A 14,052-nucleotide genomic window follows, 5' to 3' on the forward strand; every position below is an offset into this window, starting at 1 on the left:
TTACTACTACTACTACTGGCTACCAAACTGCCCGCCCTCTGCTGCTTTTTATGTCTATGAGCCTGCAGTGCACTGGGGGAACTGGTCTCACTGAGGTGAAAGCAGGAACTACACTCCCGCCTGCAATCAGCCAGCTGCTAACTGCACTAACTGATCTACAGCTTCTAGGACACATTTTGAGGCTCTTTCTCTGATTTACACAACTATACGGACATTTTTACCCGCGACTCGGACCCCTTTTGCCCATACACTGGTTTCTGCTTCCTCACATCTCGCGTCGAGCGGATTTACTAACATCCGGAACCGACTGTAAGTGTGCTTGTGGAAACCTAAAGTTACAGTAACATGCAACGTGCAGGTTTGGTTACGTCGGTTGAAAACTAAGCTGGTCGGTGTGAAGGGTCACATGCAGCGTTTTATGCCACGTTACTGTTTGCAGCTGCGCAGGCTGTTTGTTATTTTGGGCTGTAGCTTCTACGCTTAAATGTATGCAGCCCGTTATTTGTGCTTGCTCTATGATACAAGTCAATATTATTGTTTTTACTCAAGTGCAATAAAGTGACATGGATGTTGTGCACATGCAATTAAAACTCTGTTCTCAAGACGCGCGGGAGGCAGCTGGTGTGAGATGTTGCTGCACCCGTTTCTACACACTTTATCTGCAGTATGCTGCTATTTTTTCAAATCCTCCTGTTCAAAATATTGGAGGTTGCATAAGTTTGAACTAACAAAAGCCAAGACAAATGAAGAGGTTGAAGTCCACAGTGGGGGTTATCCAGCTAGCCATGCCAAACGCCTTAGGGTCAGTTCAAATATGCAAGCAGGCTTGTCAGAGTAATACCAGTTTTGTAAAGTAAGCAATCTCATGTTTTCTCTCTTTTTCTTGACTTGAGTTCACATCAGCTGATTAATTCTCAGAGTAAAGTTAGGGTGGCTAAGTTGGAACAGATGTTCCCTGTCAGGACCTGATGCTGGTCTGCAAACATTCTTATTCACTGACCACATTGAAGTTGCAGTTAAAGTATTTTTTTAGTGATAATGTAACACCATGGACCTTGATCTCCGTAGAGGAATTTTGTTATTTAGTGGCTACCATGCTTTTTTGGAGTTTAGATTGCAGCCAGCTGCAGACTTGCAACCTTGGTGTAGAAATCTGGGACACAGGGCAGGTTTTTGCTGACTTGAACTGGAGTTTAATAACATCTAAACCCACCAGGCCATCATCCTGTTTTACCTGACTTGAACTTTTTCTACCATGTGATGGACAAAACAGTCAATTTTGTGTAACGGTACAAAGCTAGGATTTGAATATTTAATTACTAAGAATATGGCATACCAAGAATACTGTATACAAGCATGTGTCATGTTTTTGTGAATAACTTTGAAACTAGTTATGCTGGGCATGACTTTGTTCTGAAACCTTGGATATTCTGCACTCTGCAATATACATCTAGAGAGTCATTCTGTCCCTTTGTGTCTTCTAACTGTCCACAGGGGCAATGGCCTTCGTAGGGAGTGCAGTTTGGCGGTTGGTGTCTTCAGTGCGGCCTCCTCTCTCTCCCTTGTGGCGGACAAGCGCTCGGTCCTACAGCTCAGAACACACCAAGGAAAAAAGTGTCCCCTACGAGAAGACACTCAAACAGGATGATGGAGCCTCATCTGGGCCAACTAAACCTTTACCCAGGTTAGTTTATTGGATGGATGGATGGATGGATGGAGGGAGTGTTTGCTATATATAATCCTCTGTGGAAATGGTGGTTTATTATTTTTTTCTATTTTAGATCAGCATCTATTTGAATTCTTGCATCGATACAAGATGATTTGGATGATAAATTTTTAAGTTGATTTATCAATAGATGGGTATAATGGAGCAACTGATGGAAGAAAAATAATTATGATGTCCTAAAGGCCAGATTGTAGATGCACACTGGATTAATGTCAGTTTATTAGGCAAACATCATTTTGGAATATTACGGCTATGAGTTATGACATAGACATAGTCCCTGAAAGTTACTTATAAAGCTTTTGTTTTTGAGTTGGTGCCATTCAGTGAACTGTCACATACTGACTGGTTTGAAGTGGCATCACCTTTATCCTATTTTCAAAGTCATTTTCTCAGCTCACCTGTAATTATCTGCCACCTGTGTCAGGTCAGCGGATGTGGTAGTGATTGGAGGAGGCAGTCTGGGCTGTCAGACCATCTACCACCTGGCTAAAATGGGGTTGACCAACGTAGTTCTGCTGGAGAGAGACAGACTGACTGCTGGCACCACCTGGCACACGGCAGGTAATGAACTTTACAGTATATGGACAGGTGTAAGGTGTGTGTACCGGAGATGATGCATGCTGAAATGTTGAGCATCTTTACTATTTTAAAATCCAATATGTTTTATTCTACGTTAATAGCATGGTTCCAACCGACACAGAGCATGATGACAATGAGTAAAGAACTCAAGGTTAGCTGATGTAACAATACAGCCAAACACAGTGTTTCTACCAAGTGCACTATTATATTTGTTTTCAATGCATCCCTACAGAACCTGTACTTCAAGTCTTTCCTGTCAAAGAATTTTTGTGGATGCCTTATTATGTGTCTGTATTTTCACTAGGCCTGCTGTGGCAGCTCCGTCCCAGCGATGTTGAGGTTGAGCTCTTAGCTCACACCAGGAATGTGATCAGCAAAGACCTGGAAGAAGAAACAGGTCTCCACACAGGCTGGATCCAGAATGGAGGACTCTTTATTGCCTCCAACAAGCAAAGACTTGACGAGTATAAGCGCCTCATGTCGGTAAGGATCAAGATCGCCTGGTTTTGGCCATTGTGAGGAAAAGATAGATGCTTTGATAGGTAAACATATTGAACTGGATAATATTTGCTAATGTATATCAAAAGCTGATATACAGAATTGCTACAGAGACTGCTCCTACACTGAGTTGATATTATTGTAATATGTAATTAACTGGCATAAGATGCAGTCATCATAGCTTTAAATTGTATCCATAGCAACAGGTGTCACCACATCCACTACAACACACACATTGTGTTTTTTTAAGAATGCATGTGCAAGACCAAAAAGACTTCAGACAGAAGAAGTATCACTGTATCATCAATAAGAAAATATCATTCCACACAGAGGTTTATCCTTGTATTCAAAATAATTTAGTTCTAGATGTTAAAGCAAATGACTTTTTGTAAAATTCAGACGCAATTGTGTTGTGAGGAAAAGCGGCACAGAGCCTGTACTCTCAGTGTGCTCGCTGTAAGTCCACATGCTCCACAAAAAAGCTATGGCTCCAAATAAATCTGTTTACTGAGCTGCTGCACAGATAAACGCATGTTTTACAATAACCAGGCTGATACAGTGCATTTAAACAATTGTACTGCTACATAACCTGATTTCTCCAGGTAACTTGATTTCTTGTGCGCATCTTAATGCACTGATTGTCATTGTCAGTTGGGGGCTACCAACGAGTAATGGCTCATGAATAATTATATTTGTGTGGTAATAACCCTTGTTATCACCATTACCGAAGAACAAATACCTCATAGAGACTTAATGTGTGTGTACACCACAGACTCCCCCTGTAGAGTAAATGAAGAGTTAAAAAAATGCATGTAAATGGGGTGGAATTGATTTTAAACTACTGCTCAGTGCTTTAAAATGCAAAGTTGGTGTTTGGGTTTTTATTGTGCAATATTAGGAGGTAGTACATAAGGCTTTGTTTACCTCGATTATGTGTGTTTGAGGTTCAAAATTCACTCAAAACTTCCTATTTTAGGTGATTCCCATTGCCTCTTTTTTTGAGATTAATTGTTGAAAAAATATTTACTAGATTAAAAAGAGTTTTTATTTCAGTTTTATTAAAAAAAAAACATCAAAAGGTCTTCATGTTGTGAATGATGCCCTCTGGTATCACAAGTAAAACAGGAATGGTTAAGTTGTGGAATTTGAAATCAAAGTATAGTGCTGGCTGAGCAGAACAATAATAAATTCCCTTTGCTGTGAGGACTATGCAGCATTGATCCATTATCATGCTGTGGTCAGAAAAGACAAAGACATGTTTTTAAACATGGATGTGATGCAAAGTCCTTCTCAGGCAAGATCATAACAGACAGTAACCACTAAAACATGTCATCTCCTCTCATTTCTAGCTGGGTAAAGTTTATGGTATCGAGTCCCATGTCCTGTCACCTGCGGAGACCAAGGACTTGTATCCTCTGATGAATGTTGACGATCTGTATGGAACTCTGTACGTACCAAAAGACGGCACCATGGACCCAGCAGGCACCTGTACAACCCTTAGCAGAGCTGCCTCCGCCAGGGGAGCCACGGTAATGTGCACTGGTCTGCAATATACATAATTTTGTGTTCAGTTCATGGATATGCATCACATTACAGTGGGTGTAAACACTTGTAGTTGCAGTTTAGTCAACCAAAGAAAGATGAGTTACCCTTCGAAAATTGTAACTCTTGGATTTTTCGAACAGCAGCTCTTTAGAGCAGAAGATGAGTTTAGTATGCCAAAACCTACAGTAGAACTGTTATTAGAAGCCTCAATCACATGCATGTGGTTTAAGTTTCCCTTTTGCATACTTTTCTGTGTACTTAACATCATGTGAATTTTCCAGATATAATACATCCCACCCAAATGAACACTGCAAATTGCTCATAATGGTATACCAAAATACTTCCATTTGCCTCTAGCGTTTACATTGTAAAGAATCCTACTTAAGATTTGCACTAAGATCTGCCACTTATCTACCTGTTACACCAACAGTTCAGTGCAAAAATAGCACCTTATCTGACCAAGAAAATCCAGTTAAGATAGCTGTGTCATAACCTTGTGTACAGCTAATCAGTACTTGCTGTTTCAAACAGACGAGGGCTTGAATGGCAGTGAGTAAATGAAACAGATAAGACCACGCACGGTCAGTGCTTTCATAATGCATTTTATACAAAAACTGGATCCAGGCTACTGACTTTTTGGCTTCATGAATATAGCTATTGTACAGGTAGATCACCATGGTAACTGAGACTGCACGGTTGCTGGAGAGCAGTTTAAGCTCAGGCTATGAGATCTAAAAATACTGTCCTAAAAGAGTAAATACAAATCAATCACTTTTCTCACACAATGGCATCACAACCCTCAAATGACAGTTAGCAACAGGTCTTAGTTACTTAATACTTACATAGTCTTACAATGCTATAGTGACTAAACCATGTGATTATTGTGTGGCAGACTACTGTCTTTTTTTGTGAACTAGCTTGCAGCTTAATGTACTATTTGCTCTTAGGATTTTTTTAATATGTTTGTAACATTTTCAAGCTGTAATCAAATAACAGTACTTTACTGTATAGTATACTTTATACATACTGTCATTACTACATTTGAGAACATGAGGTTGCACTTGAATAGAAAATCTTTTTACAACCTCAGTTTGTTTTACAACTCTCCTGCACATTACATGCAGGTAGAGCTGAGCATATGCTGTACAGTTTCTCTAAACTGCATGTGAACAACTATTCATTACAAAACTCACACTGTCCTCTTAACATCAGGTGATTGAGAACTGCCCGGTGACTGGTATTCAAGTGCGGACGGATGATCTTGGGGTCAAGAAGGTGAAGGCAGTGGAGACGCCCCATGGGACCATTGAGACACCTTGTGTGGTGAACTGTGCAGGTCAGACTCAGTTAAGATCAGCTAACTAATCGTCCCAAATACAACAAAACCACAGATGAAAAGCATCTTGGTTTTGTTTGACGTGTAAGATAATCAGTGCTATGCAATCTCGATGCAAGATTTTAGGAGTGTTTGGTTAGATGCAACAGATCTCCCTACCGATGCAAGTTTAACATGTTAATGTGATATAGTGTAGAGGTTTGAACCATTTGAATTAATCGTGTAGATATGATTAACTATGCAGGCCTTGTGTTGGTGTATTTTCTTGGAGCAAATTTAAATCAAAAAGCATGATTTGGCTCACTGCACTGAGGCCATTCAAAGCCAGGCATACATTATGTAGATGAAGCACTTTGGTACAATTTTACAGGTGTCATTGCCCAAACTGCATATATCCAGAATTGAATGTGGCATGTTTATGACATTTTTGTGTCTCTGTGTGTTACCTACAGGTGTGTGGGCCACCAAGCTGGGGGAAATGGCCGGAGTCAAGGTGCCTCTCATTGCGATGCATCATGCCTACGTGGTGACAGAGAGAATTGAAGGCATACAGGTAGGATCGCTATCTGTCATATTTGAACAGCTTGACTGAGGTTAAAGATCTATCAGTAAAAACACAAGACTTAAACAACAACTGGTTCACCATGCTGGAGGCATGATAGTATTCTGGCTAATGACAAATATGATTCTCAAATTTTGCCTTTTTATTGCTTTTTTTGAGCATTATTTCCTAGAAAGAAATTGCTAACATTTACAGCAAATCCGTGTCTGTAAATCATTGTATTGTTGTAAATATAAGACGCCACAAGATCAAATAGACTGCAGATTATTTCAGTACAGTTTCTGTTATTTCTTTGATTGTTTGCTTATGCTGATAAAGCAAAGCTATGTGAGTGGGGACACAGAATGCCTTCGTAATACACACCTGTATCTTAAGTGATGTCTTTTCATATTTGCCCAAAGATATTTAAACAAGTATTTATGCTCCTTATTGATGTGTTTGTTCCAGTTAAATTTATGTAAAAGTTTGAAAGTACTCTTTCATCTTGTGATCTCTGTATTCTTTTATTCTTGCACTATAATGCAAGAGATTGTAGTATATTTTTAATGTGGCTGCCTTTTTTTAATTGCTTAGGATCAACAATAAGGCTAGGCATTAATGTTAACTGTTTTATTTTTAATTACAAAAAGCTGTATGATGTTTACAACTTTAAAACTTTCAAAAAATATTAGAAGAATTATTAGTAACTTAAACCTTCTGGTGTATTATGATACTTATTCATTCAGGATTTCTTAAAGAAAGTATTACTGTAACCCAGTTTTAAGGTTAATTTTATTCCCCATGGTAACAGAAATTCCGTCATCTGTCTGTATTAAGTCTATATGACCAACAGGGGGCACTGTGACCATTTAGATTTCAACTTGTAATGGTTCAGACTGCTTAGTGTGTATTAGCATGACGTGTGTGTTTGTTTGTCTGACAGAGAAATGCAGGTTATTTAGTTTGTATCCATGAATGTTGATAATATGTGTATTCAGGGGGGTGAGAGAGAAGTCCCTGTATGGATATATAACACATGCCTGACATGGCTTTTGTACACAATACACTAACTGTGTTGTTGATTTTGTGTGTGTTAGATTTAGTCAGTGTGCACATGCATAACTGTGCTCATCCTCTAGAGGCCGGTGGTTTTAACCAGACTGTCAGACCTTCTCTGTGTTATGTAGTTTAAGAGCAGCTTAACCAGCATTACTGCTTCATCATGTACACAGACATCAGCCCACACACAAAATGACACACTCAGATGCCATCAGGAAATCTGCTCCCACCAGGGTGTGCGACTTGTCAGGTCAAAACATGTTATGCTGACTGCATTTCTGTGATTGAAGAGATGCGTGTTTTTGTCCCGGGAGGCTGTTGTGGCTTTAAATTTAAAATACACCAGGCTTGCTGATAATAATTCCTGTATGTTTTTATCTGTGTGAGTATGAGACAGACGCAGAGTGTAGCGCAGTGCTCAGTATTGATCACATGGAGTAAATTGCCTGATTGTACTCAGCTCAGGAGAGAGAGGAAAAGAGCAGTTAGGCTTTTATTGTATGTAGTGAGCCGTTTTCCAAATGTCAGCTTGTTCACTGGTATTTTGGTTTTGTACCCAACGAGCCAATTGACTTTGGAATGAAAAGCACTCAAGATGAATACAAATGACACAACATAGTGGAAGTATAATTATTCATTAGACACTTCCACAGGAATATTTACTATGACACAAGAGGATGAATTGTCGTCTCTGCTGTCTTTTGAAAGAGGATTTCATGGTATGTCAGTAGCTGTGAAACCACACATAAAAAGATGATATGGTTTGTGAAGGTATGTCATGGTATGTGCCACTGGTGCTGTGAAGACTTTTATGGATATTAAGTCCTGTATTGTATATCCTGTTCTGTACATACAGTATGTCCTCGTGTAAAGTGCCGAAACTAAAATGCTTAAAACATAGAAGCACTGACCACCATGTGTCTTGTCATCATGAATATTTTACAGTTTTAGCTGCCAGTCAAACAAAGTTATACATTTTTTAGATAAAGATTAAGGCTATACTACTTCATGTTGTGCATTCAGCATTACGCTTGACACTTAAAAGGTCAAGTAATTAATTGAAAAATGAAAAAAATGAAAGTGAAAACTGTTGATAAAGTCAGTTAATCATCCTCTTCTTGTCTTGTACGTAAGGATTAATCTGCCCACAATCTGCAGCACAGTGCGCCTGGACTAATGCATGTTTTGATCATTATTTGCAGAACATGCCAAATGTCAGGGACCATGATGCATCAGTCTACCTCCGCCTCCAAGGTGATGCCTTGTCTGTGGGTGGCTATGAACAGAACCCTATCTTCTGGGATGAGGTAAACTTACATATTGCCTGAATGTTTCACCGTCTCACTCATAACTGTGAGTCTTTGAAATCTTGTGCATTAACTATCGCGTGCCTGAGTGAGCGGCATGACGTCATGTCTGTCTTGTTCGACATAAAATCAAATACTCTAATCAAGGAGCTCAATAAACTTTTATCTTGTTTGTATACTTCTCATTCTCTCTGTCATTTTGACCTCATCTCTTATTTAGTCTGTTTTTCCTTCACTTGTCTTCATTACTTGCTGCTGTATTAGCTTGGAGGTCATTTTCATAACTTGACTCTGTGTGCGTGTGCGTGTGCGTGTGTGTGTTTGTGTGTGTGTGTGTGTGTGTGTGTGCGTGTGTGTGTGTGTGTTACCACGCTTTCAGATAGCTTCAGGTATACTGGGCCAATTAGCCCAATTAATTTTAGTGCACCTTTCTCTTGTCTCTGCTTTTCGTCATCTTATGTGTTTCAGATTTATTTGTCAAAGGCACTGAAAGAAACACAGAAGCAACATGACTTTCATACTGTATCAAGCAACATTGCAAGTCATGCAACACACAGTAAACTGTAGAGATACATAAAATAAATTCATGAGGTTTTTTTTAACACTAATGGTAGAAGTGGCTGTGTATCAAATTCACTACTTTTTTAGTTCTGACCACCTGCACCAAACCAGTATTTAGCACTGAAAACTAATACCGATCTCAAAAACTGAAAGTTCCCACACAATGCTTAAAGGTATACTACGCAAAACAGTGTATAGACTCATATAAAAGTAATCCTTCTCAATCATCACTTATGACCCACTAGACGTGTGTGGCAGTGTATTTATCTGCAGAGACTCTGCCCTCTGCCCGTATGTTCTTATCATTCTGCTGTGTTCGGGATGCTTCTGGGCGTCAACCTTTAAGCAGTGGGTGTGTAGCCCCCAGCCAATAACAGCGCGCAGGGTGTGAGGTTACATCACTGCCTCCGTCTCTCTCCTCTGCTCCGCTCTGCTCTCTGTCTCTGTGTCACGGATGTATAAAGAGCTGCAAGTCTGTGTGTCTGCTTGACCGAGAGCGGGCTGACCTACACACATGCAGAGCAGAGAGGCCACAGCGAACAAGATGAAGCTCTGCATTCACACAAAATCCGGCAATGCTGCACCATCCCGCAGGGTTGTGCGGAGGTGTGGGTGTGTTTATTTGTGTTTTAGAACACAATCAGAAAATAACATTTTATTTATCTGATTCATGGCTTTGTTCTTTACGACACTGCTCGCTCTCTTCATTCACTCGATGGCTCGACCACCGCTGCAAATCCTGCATAGTATAGCTTTAAGTCTTGTTACCTTATTCTTCAATCATATTTTTCCTGGTGTGATTCACAATTTTAGTAAGGCAAGGTTCTTCCACAGCTTGTGTAAAGATAATATTAAGCACTGATGCGTGAAAAGTTTGGTTCATTTTATCAAATGACAAAATGTTTTTATATAAAAACATCCTCAAAAAGTATTGTGTGCTGAACACTCAAGTGTCTTATGGGCTGCACGTTAGCTATTTCATTTCTAGTAGGCAGAATGATGATCATAATACATGCTCCATTGGGGATAAACCTATTTTATTTTAATAACCCCATAACTGCGCTTTTAGCACCACCCACTCACCTTATATTTTTTTGCTCTACTATTGATTACAGTGTTTTTATTGGTGTAGTAAAACCAAAGAATTTCTGTAAAAGACTGTAAAACTGTAAAAAGGAATTATACAGGCAGTTCTGTCATGCACACTCTTTTAAACGGGTGGTGGACTTTGGAGATTGATCTTCCTAAAAGCCTCTGAACTGAAAGGTGGTCTTGGTCTTAATGGATGTGTACTTTCTCACAGAGACAGGTTTTTAAAGCAGTTTTTTTTTTTTAACTGGGCGGGCAGGTTAGGTGACAGGCCTCTCACTGCTCCTTTTTTCTTGTCTCAGTGCCCTACGCTTATCACTGTTCTCTCTTCATTTATTCCTGTCTGATTTATTCATGTATTCCTTTAAATCTGAGCTCTAACAACGCAATTTAATCCTGGACCCGTATCATTCACAAGCAAAGATTACCACCTATTCAGCCTGTTCATGTTTAAGAATGAGCCATATCAAAAACCATGGAACTGCAATGAAATACTTGTGGAAATAAAACCAAAGAAAAGATATTCCTCAGTTTCAAATAAAAGTTACTGAGGCTGAAAATGTAAAAAAAAATTAGATGAAAAATATTTTGTCTCATTTTCTATGAAAGGTTTCAGAGATGAAGTATTTGAAGGACACTGATTATCTGTTCGTCAAATTTGACTCCGAAACTTTCTGTGTTTCCGTCTGGCTGCCTGTCTGTCTACAGACTCCTCTGTGGTTTTACATTTTAGAGGATTTTCTTTGTGCAGAAGCAGCTTCTTTTGTTCTTGTTCTGCAGCTGAACGTTGCTTTGATGTTTTGAAGCGGATGGAGGGAGAAAGAGGAGATACAGAAAGGAGAATTAGCAGGAAGAGAATAGAGGATGCTTACTGAGTGAAGATGGGCAGGATTGATGGCTTTGGAGGGATTGAGAGAAGTGGCGTCTAGGACAAAAAAGCACAGCTTCTCCGATACTCCACTTGAGTGTTGGTGCTCTGCAATAATGCAAAACACTTTGGTAACATGAAAGCCGTGACTGTCAGCTTGCACATTCAAGTCTTAATCACAACTGAAAGTGCTGCCACTGACGCTAATTGTAAAGCCATAGAAACTCCTTTCAGTATGCGCTCAGTGCTTCTGTGACTGCTTTTCTTGGAAGTGGGAATTTCATTTCACCATGGAGGACCGAATCAGTGCCAGGATATAGGGAGAAATGTGTGACGGATAAAATCTTTGCACAGAACACAAGCTGGTGTGCTGGACTGGGCCACGGCACAGAGATTTTCAATTTGAGTACCCCAGTCAGCCAGATTAGTGTAGGAGGGGAGAATTTTAAGGCGAGGCGGTCTTCACTGCCCTGCATGAGTTGTAGGAGCTAAAGGCTGCATTTTGGCCCAGCTGATAAAGAGGGAGTGGCAGATGTCCAGATGGGAGCAAATGAACTGAGAGGGAAGGGTCTGATTTGACAGATGTTGATTCCCTGTTGAGAAAGGGTCAATTCAACAGATGCTACAGGATTGTGTTGTGGCTGCAACATGTGCCTCACGCCCACACACACTCAGTCGGATGACTACAGTCACATGCCGTAACTTGGGCTTCTGTCACAATGTTCTTGTCAACAGTGATGAGGGAGGAAAAGAAAATAAAGCATGTTAGCCTGGGTGGCATTCAGTTTAGGTGGTGAACATCAAACATGCAACAGGCTGTAGTAGTGTAGATTAATTTAATGGATAATATGAACAATGGATATGCTAGAATACTATGTAGTTTAACCACTTTTTGAGATTTTTTACTTACTTAGGGGGACTTTGGTACATAATCAGCAGCTAATTTGTATTCTGTCACAATTTTTCTCTTCAATTTCCTTAATAGGAAAATGTACTCCTTGTAAAAGGACCCTGTTCACAAAGATCAATGTGTTCTCATAGCAGGAAACGTAATTTTCAGATGAATGGGAACATAAAGTCCCTGTAAAAATGAGTTCAAACGGATCTGGGAACTATTCTGTAAAACTAAGAACAATAATCTTTTAAACTCCCCACCATGGGCAGCCATTTTTAACAATGATACACAGTGTTTTTGCAGTTTTAGAAAAACAAGTAGTTCTCACATACAGTGCTGCTTTTAAGATTAGACAAAACAGGTATGATGTATCCGTGATGTTTTTGTGTGTGTTGTATTTCCCAGGTCTCTGATAAGTTTGCCTTCAGCCTGTTTGACCTGGACTGGGATGTGTTCATGCAACATATCGAGGGTGCAATCAACAGAGTTCCTGTTCTGGAGCAGACTGGCATCAAGTCCACAGTTTGTGGACCAGGTACACACACACTCACACACACACACACACACAACAGAAGCATCCATTTTTTGTGAAAATCCTGCAAGCCCTTCTTGCAAATTTCCCTATAACATTATGCATTACAACAGGGAGCAAGCAACTCTCGTGACACGTCTTAAATTGGACGCATTCATATTTAAAAGTGAAATGTATCCGTCTGTGAAATATCTCGTTCACCACTCCCATACTGCATTCACTCATGAATACCTAAACTAGCAGGCTGTGTGTCATGTTTATAAAGGACTTTGATTATCTCAAGTCTGACTGCCTGTGCAGGCAGTAGCACGTTGCCAAGGAAGCTGAGCGAGTCGGTCTGTTGCTGTGCAGCATGAAGAGTTACAATATTAAATTGAGTTTTCCATTATTATAGTGTAAAGCAACTGTTTGATTTTGTGATTTTGTGAACTAAAAGTTCACAAAAGTTGAAACATACGTATATTATACGTATACACAAATACACACACAGAGGAATGACCCAAGAAATCTGAGAATGACAGAAGGAAACAGCATAAACAGAGAAAAGCAGAATTTGAGACATTATTAGAAATTTATAGAGATAGAAAGTCAGGTAACAACAAGTGTTATTTTTACATGATACAGTAAATACACCACATTGAACATTGAATATTGATAGTGTGCTCACTGAGTCCACAGTTTCCTTGGGGAAATAGCGGGAAATAGAGCAGAAATCTCAACCACAGGAAGAATGAGAAAAATTCCTCACGTCTTCAAAAGGTTGGTTTAGGCTTAAGGTAGGAATTAGTAGATCAGTCAAAGGTAAAGGTTAAACATTTTTCCTTTGGCCTATTCAGCAGGTACAGCAGGAATGTGGCTGATGAACATCTTCGCATGTACAATGATACGTGTGTGTGTGAGAGAGCAAATACATGTGTGTTTTTTTTAGCCCCATTAAGTGAAGCACTTGACCTTGAATCTCCGTCACTTACGGGTTCGGGTCTTGACTCTTGGTTAACTGAAGATGCAAACACTCATTTCAAAAAACATTTTGCTGCACAGGGCTTCATTACTGTCTCGGGTGTTGTAAATGAGGTTAATTTGAATACTTCCTGAATCACCACAGAAGAAAAAACTGTATTCCCCAAATAGCTTTTCATAGCATTGTGTACTTTCCCAGATACAGTGAACAAATCCATCTTATTTTAAGGTTAGTCAAGTTACTTGAAATATGTAATCAATTATTCAATACATTTACTCAAGTAATTACACCACTTTACTAATTACTCAATACTGTGTATCTTTACCCGTTACATTACTTTTGTGACTCAGCACAGCTCCATCAAAGTTGTCTTTAAACAATCTAAAGTCTCCACACTCACATGTCACATCTTCTATATTAAACATGTGAAAATAGAAAACGAGACTCCTTATTTAACCAGGAAGTCTGACATACGTTATCTCTTATAAAAGAAATGTATGAAGCGAGACCTGGCTAAACTGTCAGCATAGAATATAAATGGCTAAAAATCGATTA

The 14,052-nt window shown here is 39.5% G+C and overlaps 1 protein-coding gene across 1 annotated transcript in view; it reads left to right on the plus strand.

Moving 5' to 3' along the window:
* The first annotated feature begins 48 nt into the window (after positions 1–48).
* Positions 49–14,052, plus strand: part of sardh (sarcosine dehydrogenase) — a 50,482-nt gene continuing 36,478 nt past the window's right edge. Inside the window, exons 1-9 of the mRNA XM_044333454.1 lie at positions 49–309; positions 1,495–1,684; positions 2,151–2,287; positions 2,610–2,788; positions 4,153–4,332; positions 5,561–5,684; positions 6,137–6,237; positions 8,487–8,591; positions 12,410–12,539. Of these exons, the coding sequence (XP_044189389.1) occupies positions 1,500–1,684; positions 2,151–2,287; positions 2,610–2,788; positions 4,153–4,332; positions 5,561–5,684; positions 6,137–6,237; positions 8,487–8,591; positions 12,410–12,539 (1,141 nt within the window). The 5' untranslated portion in view covers positions 49–309; positions 1,495–1,499. The remainder of the gene's footprint in view (positions 310–1,494; positions 1,685–2,150; positions 2,288–2,609; positions 2,789–4,152; positions 4,333–5,560; positions 5,685–6,136; positions 6,238–8,486; positions 8,592–12,409; positions 12,540–14,052) is intronic.

The sequence above is a fragment of the Thunnus albacares genome, chromosome 18, assembly GCF_914725855.1.
Source record: "Thunnus albacares chromosome 18, fThuAlb1.1, whole genome shotgun sequence".
In the NCBI taxonomy this organism is placed as follows: domain Eukaryota; kingdom Metazoa; phylum Chordata; class Actinopteri; order Scombriformes; family Scombridae; genus Thunnus; species Thunnus albacares.